The following is an 8,381-nucleotide window of genomic DNA, read 5'->3' as shown; positions in this document are numbered from 1 at the left end:
ATCAAGACACGTATCGGATTCGTTTTCAATAAAATATAGGATATATAGATTCGTTTTCAATAAAATATAAGATATATAGATTCGTTTTTATGATAAGATAGATTTGTTTTCAATAAACACTCACTTTCACATCATATCAACTACCATCACACCACATTGACCTTGAATAGCTGGTATTTTCCGATCCATAACGTCGCCAGCAGGTGCTTAGTGTTACTGCCTCTACCGCCATAGGTATGTTGTGAAGAGCAAACAGAAAAAGGGATACTAAGATGTGGGACATTGCTGGAGATGCGTGGGAAGACTTTGATAGTGCTGGAACTCTTCAAGTGGCCACACTATCTCTAGATGAACCAGAAATAGAAGTTGTCCTCTTTATAGATGATGGTCACGGAGGAGATGAAATTGATACTATTTCTGTTTCTAGGACTAGACTCAAAACAGTTGGTTTTATGGGGGGGTCATCAGAAGAGTCGGGTCGGGATTTTCTACTTCGTTCTGGAAAGATAAGTGGTTTGGGGATGTGAGTTTTAACTGTCTTTACCCTAGGTTATTTCAGGTTGCTCTGGACAAAAATGCTTATATTAGCTCATTGGGCGATTGGAGGAATAATGTTTGGTGCTGGAATCTGGAATGGCGTAGACTGTTGTTTTCTTGGGAAAAAGAGGAAGCTGATGCCCTTCTTAATTCTTTAAAGGATGTCAGGATTTTGCAGGATTGTGCTGATGGGTGGTTTTGGGTGCATGAAAAAGATGGAACTTACTCGGTTAGAAGTTCTTATAAGGCCTTACAGAATGAGGATAATAGCTATGATTCGTGGTTCTATAAAAAAGTATGGGGATCCAATGTTTCCGCTTAAATTGAGATGTTTTGTTTGGAGGTTATCTGTAGATGGTATTCCAACCCGCCTAAATTTGGTTAGGAGAGGTATTCTGAGGGATGAAGTACAAACATGATGTGTATTATGTGGAATGGTAGAAGAATCTGTTGATCATTTGTTCTTCTCCTGCTCTTTCGCTTATGATGTATGGCAATCTATTTTCTCCTGGTTTGGACTTAATTCTGTATTTCCAGCTGGAATTAGGAATAACTTCCTATATCATTGGTCTTATTTGCGGCTAGGAAATCCTTATCATAATCAGTGGATGTCTATCTGGTTTGTCACCTTGTGGTCTCTTTGGTTGGCAAGGAACAAAGCTATTTTTGATAATTCCCCTTGTAATCTTGATGAGGTAATTTCTGTTATTCAGCTTCATTCTTGGAACATTATCTCTGCTAGATCTCCTACATTCTCTTACTCGTTCATGGATTGGGTGTGGAGCCCTTCAAATTGTTTGAATTTGCATTTGTAAAGGTTTTTTTTGTGGATAGGAGCACCACTTGTTCTCCTAATTTTTTCTCTATTTAATATAATTCATTGCTGATCAAAAAAAAAAGTGATAAAGAATCATATATTTATTATTCTCAAACTTTGTTAAGGGAGAAAATCTCGCAATTAATTATCATCATTGATTACATTCACCATGCCATGTAGGCTTATGAGAATTTCTAGGTGTATGAACAAACTATCAGCATCTTACCTCATGACGCTCTATAAAGCCTGTATTGTCCAAATCATAGAGCCTAAACGAAACTGCATGAAAATCCAAAACATATGTTATGATAGTACAACCAGACATGGAATTAAGAATAATCCACATTGAATTGAGGTTTCAATCTTCAACTTACAATCTATCTTGACTTGTTGTGGTGCATTTGGGTGGAAAACATTGAGTGCTCTAACAAAGTCACCAAAGTCAATGACTCCCTTTCTCTTCACATCAAAGAGATCAAAGATCTGAATATACAAAATTCATGATATCAATAATAGTGACATTCAATAGAAAAAGCTACTTCATGTTGAGATAGACATATTATTTTGTTCATACCAAAATGCTTCACATGAGCATGATATATGATCAAAGATGGAATAATAAACTAACAAAGTTCATTAAATTGAGAGTTTCTTTCAAAAGCAATATAGTGAAAGTGCATTTTTTGTCACCTGCTTGCATTGTAAATCATTTATCTAAATTCTAACTAGTGCTGTTTTGCTTGGCATTCAGAGAAGCTTGCAAAACCTACTATTATGGGTTTGTTGTTAAAAAAGCAAAAGGGTTTTGTATAGTACCCGATTTGCAAAAAGATTCTCTTCCTTCCTACTCTTGAAAATTGCAAATTGAAATTCTTCCTGCAAATAATGAACACTCTCATTTTTCACACATAGAGGGAAATACAGAAGAACACAAATGATACTAATAACCAAAATGGTAATTGAATAAGCAAATGCACAAAGTAGTTCACAGTATAGGGCAAAAAAACTAGAATAAAAAAATGTTGTAGATCATTCATTTTTGGCAGGATCATTGAGAAAATGCAAGCATTTATCTTCAACTAATACATAATAGATTAAAATGAAAATTCTTAATATTGACATTGCAAGCAAAAGAAGTGACAGCCTGAGTTCTTCTTCTAACAAAACACAAACAATGAGAGAATTCTTAAAATTATAATTAATTAGTTTAACAGTGAACAAAGGAAGTTAGAAATAACCAAAACTAGCAACCATTATAAACTAATTATTGCAGAAAGAAGGAATTTTTGGCATGGTACCTTGTTTATTAGTCCATCATCAATGACAGAGCCACTGATGCCCTTAAAAAGTTCAAACAGTGCTTCAACCTCACTAACAGTGACTGAGAAACCAAAAATCAAAACACAAGTTTAAACTACAAATCTAAATACCATTGCATCAGAAAAGGATATAGAAAAATTCCATTATAAATGCATCATAATGATAGTAATTGTTTTGTTATGTAACTAGACATGTAGGACTATGTGCAATCACTACATCCATTATCAATAGTTTGAGATGATGATGAACCAAAATGTCTCACTAATATTTTGACCGTCTTGCAAGTTTCAGCAAGAAGACACAAATGCAGTATAAATACCATTTACATACTTAACATTTTATATACCCAATTATGCACAATTGTATAGACAAATATGTGATCTTAACAAAAAATAGCTAGGAGAAATATTATAATTGTGCAGGAATTGTAGCTTTTGGTGATTTTATTTATATATAATAAATAACTTACAAACAGTCTCTGACGCAAGGATTATTGGGTCTTCCTGCATATTAAATTGCTTTGTTGCTTTAGAGTGGAAACAACCCATTTATGGCGAAAATGCTAGCAATGCAGCTTGCACTACAACAGAGCTCAGATTTCACTATAAATTATTATCAAAATCATCATCACATTGCAACTGCAAACCCAACTTCAAATAATTAGTAAGAATAGTGATTAACGAATAACTTATCTATACAATAAGAAAATAGTAAATATAATAGCAAATCAATAATCTTTAAAAAAGACCTAACAAAAAGCGTTGCACAAATTAATAACGTAACTTTTACAATCATTGACCAGTGAATCAAAGCAATCTAAATAGTTAAAGAATTGAGAGTATTTTTTCTCCCTCTTGTCTTAATCTCATGCACGTAGAACATGCAAAACAAATAAAACAAAGGAAATTGATCAATGAATGTTATTCATACTTGATATGAAAGAATGTGGGTACGTAGCATATAGGATGAAACATGCATGAAGAAAAACGAGGGAAATGAAACTCGGCAACAACATGAAAAATTTAGTATTTGACATTGTATTGTTGAAATAGTAATAACATAATGATGCAGTACGTAGTGTATATGGGTATACGAACCTTGCGGTGGCATGCAAGCCAGAAAGAAGAGAGAACGAACGTACGCAGAGAGAGAGAGAGAGGGAGAGAGAGAGAAAGAGAGAGAGAGAGAGAGATGAAACTCTATAACCAAGCAATGTTTGGAAACGGGATAGCCAGCGTTATAATATCTTACATTCTCTTATGGAAGAAGGTGATGACATTATCTATTTACTAATTTAACTTCTTCATTAACTAATAATAATTTTATACAAGGTGAGGGCTTTGCCTAAATAGGTATGAGTTTCTCTCATACACAATTAATTTGTATTACTTTTGTTTAAAAGTTAATAATAATTAATAAATTAATAGTAGATAATTTGATAATAATATAAAAAACACTTGGTGTATACATATTAAATCCAATAGTCATATGTTTGCTTAGTAAGTTGCTTGAGTCTCACCTCTTATTATATATTATAAGTTTTTTAATGGTTTTAAAATAGAGTGTAATGTCTATATACTTTATATACATTTAATAAATTATCTATCATTCAATTGTATTTATTTATTTAAGAGTTAATGATGATTAAAAATTTAGTATATGATATAATGTTATGGCAGTGTAAAAAAATTATTATACTGTCAATATATACATTTTTTTCTTTGAAAAACTATTATTTTTTTACCAATAATAAGAAACAAATAATTTAATAAGTTGTTTTTTAATTTAACTGTTAAACGAGATGATTGTTTCTTACTTGTGTCAAAGGTGACATGGAATAATGAATATAGGAGATTTTTATTGTTGTAGTTGATCCAAAAGTTGGTTCTTTCCTCCCATAAAGATTGTTATATATGTATATTTTCCGGTTCTCCTAAATCATGTATTAAATTATGCTGTACTAATGAAAATGAAAGAAAAAATAATAATAATGAATGTTTAATTTTTTTTAATTAACATGATATAATTTTTATTGTTAATTAACATATACTATTAATAAAAGGGATCAGATTGTCAATTAGCCGATATAATTCTTTTATCTTATTTTATTCTTACTATTTTTACTCTGTAATAAGTACTTTTAATACATTCCTTAAGATAACAAAAAAAAAATACATTCCTTAATTAGACCCTAAAAATAAAAATGTAAAAAATCAAAAGCATGACTTGATTTATAATAATAGACATTAATTGTATGATCCATTGTACTGTGTATAGACATTTTTTAAAATACATTCATAAATAAAAGTTATAGACTAAAATAAAGTATATGTATTAATAATTCTTAAGTTACTAAGTGAAGGACATAGGACAACTTTACCAATAGTTGAAATATCCAATTAGCATGATATATATAGCAATGTTTAATACGCATCCGTGCAGAAAAGCTTTGTTTGAAAAATGGCAAGATTGATGTGTTACAACCTTTGTTAGAGAGGTTGTGTTAGTACTCAATATTTATAGTACCATGTATGATCTATTGGTCGGGTGCATATCTATTGGTCAGGAAATTACTTAAAAATTAAATTTTAATTTAAGTATATATTTTTCAATCAATCATAAGGTCACGATACATGGAATAGTATTAAGTGTGGGACAACAGATATGCATCGTATTCATCTTAAATCATACCTGAGGATTTATCCCTCATAATATTATTTATTTATATTTTCACTGCATTATATACTAATACGTTTGTATCAATAGCTACATCTTTGACAAAAAAAAAATGAGACACCAAATGGACGTGTTAGATTAAGAAGGAACTACTCCAATAGTCCTACATATTGAAATAGTGGTATATTATTTAGTGTTTGGGGTGTCCCCTTTCCAATCAATGAGATAAACTTCCCTAGCATGCAAATGTGCTATAATTAGAAGAATATGAGTGTTCGATTATGAGAGAAATTTTGATGTGACATTATTTAAAACAAATATTATTGGCACTCTTGAGATAAGATTGAATATGGTGTTTAATCCAAGTTGACCTCATGTTATTTGTTAATACTTATGGATGGATTATGGAGTAGTTTGACAATTGACATGTTAAGGAATTCTACCTCTATTAATCTACTAGGTAGGTTTATGAGGGTGATTTGGTACTTCAATTTTATTGTCATCCCAATATCAATTACCTCCTTTTCATTAAGAAGTGAACCATTTAATTAATCGATTAAGTAAAAAAAAATATGATAGTATATTTATTGAATACAGTAAAATTATAAAAATCGAATAAGCTCTAAAACTATAAAGGTTCTGAAAAAAGAAGAAGCTTAAAACAAAAAGAAACGGACATTTAAAACTAAAAAAAATGGAGTGGAGTATTTTTTATAAAACAACAAGTTCAGGTAGACCAATTAAATAAAACATTCATTAATACCCTCCCTGATGTAGCAACTAGGCTTGAAATGTGTCGAACTAAGTCAAATTAGAGTTTAATTCGATAAATTTATAAACTCAAATTTGATGAGTTATTTTTTTAGTTCGAATACGACTTAGTTAAAGTTCACAATCTATTTGGTTCAATTCAAATTGATTCACTTGTATAATCCACATACTTAATAATATTATATATATATAACCTTGTTTATATATACAATAATAATAAATATAAAAAATTAGTTAACTTAACAAGTCGAACTATATCCATCTCAAGTTTGATTGGTTTATTTAACGAGATTAAATTTGGCTCATTTGATTTGTAAATTAAGTTTGACAAGCTAAATAACAATTAGTTCAATTTTAAACTAATATCAAGTTGGTTCAATTCAGTGTCAACCCTAATAACAATAATATTAGAGATTAAGAGGTGACACTTTCCGACCAAATCGTGTCACCATAAAGTTTAAATAAAATGTAATACATACATATTGTTATTGTAAAAATTTATATATCATTAATATATTATTTACTATTTATTTATATTATTTTTATTTAAGAATCAATAATGATTTATAGATGTTATTACAATAATTAAAAAACTCTTATTCTCTCTCATAAATGTAATATATTTTTATATTAGTAATTCTAATTTCATATTCATACTTTCTTTTAATTACATATTCACGTTCACACTAAACAGAATAATGAAGTATAATGTTCTTTATTTATTTTGATGATATATGACGGGGATTCAACTAGTAATAATTAGCGAATCGGTGAGTTAGGCTCATTGAGTGCGATACAACCAAACGTGGCTGCTTCATATTCTTTTGGTTTGCTAGATATTTACTAGTGCATTTCATCACTAATTTCAATTTCAGAATAAAAAAATAAAGCTTCAATCAACTAAAAAAACTTAAAGTTGGATTTAATTTATCTCATATTTCATACGTCACTTTCTTATTTAAAGATAATTACACTCAGAAAAGTTCTTCAGTTCAATCTGGATTGAATTTCATTTAATCATGGCATACATATATATAATTCTAAGATAAAAATCAATTTTATATTTACTATTTTGAATGAAAAAATAAGATAATAGTTTAAAAGTAAAATAAGAATCCTATAATTCTTATGGTTGACTAATAAGTTTTACTTTTACAATTTATACAACCAAACATGTAATAAAAATCAATTTAATATTTAATATTTTGAATGAATAAATAAGATGGTAGTTTAAAAGTATAATTAGATTCCTATACAACCAAACATGTAAATAAAATCAAGTGAAATATATAAGTTGAAAATATAAATTATCAGTAAGAATAAAATAAGGATAATTAATTTATGTTGTTTAATTATCAATTATTTTATTAGTATTAATAACTAACGTTTTGACAAAGCTATTGTATTTGTCAATGTGCAATTTTTAATTCAATAAATTTATTAAAATAAATTAATAATGACATTATTTTTTATAGATATAGATGAAAATATAATTTCTTAATAAAAGTAAGATAATAAAGAAAATATTGCATTGCAAATTAGTAATTCAATTTAATAATAGTATATATTGTGCATTCAATACATCAAAATTGTAGTTTATATAGTAATAGGTTTTAATCTTTATATTTATAATTTTATACCCTCTTTTAACATATGAAATTTAATGTTCTATTTAGGAATATAATTAATAAAAACCGTTTTATGGTAAAATAAGATAAATTGTTGTGTAATTCTTTAAAATGTAACCATTGTAATTTATGCTAATGTAACCTTTTTCCTTTTCACTAAAACCTCGTTTTCTTACAATCAACTGAACATTTTGGTGTGGAACAAACATGGTTTCTCTTTTGTATGAAAAAATATACTAATAATAAGTATACAACAATATTCTTATATTCCTTGTTCTATGCAGCTGTGAGAAGTTAACCAAATTAACCAGTAAGGAGTGTTTAGTCGTAATAAGAAACTGTGATTAACACAAGTTAGAAATGGTGATTGGTCTAACAAATGAAGTTAAGCTTAATTATTCTAACATGTTATAAGACCTTATAATTCATTTCATGGTAGGTCTTTTGGATACTAAGAAATTTGAACAATGAAAATGGGTTTAAGGCTGATATTTCTAAGAGTATATACCAATATGTCCCTTCTATTATTTTACTATATGACAATATATGAGTTAAATCCAAATGAATTGTAAATATGAATGAATCTTTACACTGATAGTAAATAGATATTACACTTTTATTTTATTCTGTTG

The 8,381-nt window shown here is 28.5% G+C and overlaps 1 protein-coding gene across 1 annotated transcript in view; it reads right to left on the bottom strand.

Annotated features, from left to right (window-relative positions):
• Window positions 1-3,307, bottom strand: part of LOC109332657 (calcineurin B-like protein 1) — a 4,811-nt gene extending 1,504 nt beyond the window's left edge. Inside the window, exons 1-5 of the mRNA XM_019567671.1 lie at window positions 3,144-3,307; window positions 2,653-2,735; window positions 2,171-2,230; window positions 1,729-1,837; window positions 1,581-1,633 (exon numbers count right to left, since the gene is read on the bottom strand). Of these exons, the coding sequence (XP_019423216.1) occupies window positions 1,581-1,633; window positions 1,729-1,837; window positions 2,171-2,230; window positions 2,653-2,735; window positions 3,144-3,222 (384 nt within the window). The 5' untranslated portion in view covers window positions 3,223-3,307. The remainder of the gene's footprint in view (window positions 1-1,580; window positions 1,634-1,728; window positions 1,838-2,170; window positions 2,231-2,652; window positions 2,736-3,143) is intronic.

Source organism: Lupinus angustifolius, chromosome LG18 (assembly GCF_001865875.1).
Source record: "Lupinus angustifolius cultivar Tanjil chromosome LG18, LupAngTanjil_v1.0, whole genome shotgun sequence".
Lineage (NCBI taxonomy): Eukaryota > Viridiplantae > Streptophyta > Magnoliopsida > Fabales > Fabaceae > Lupinus > Lupinus angustifolius.
This window is presented reverse-complemented; position numbering and strand designations above follow the sequence as displayed.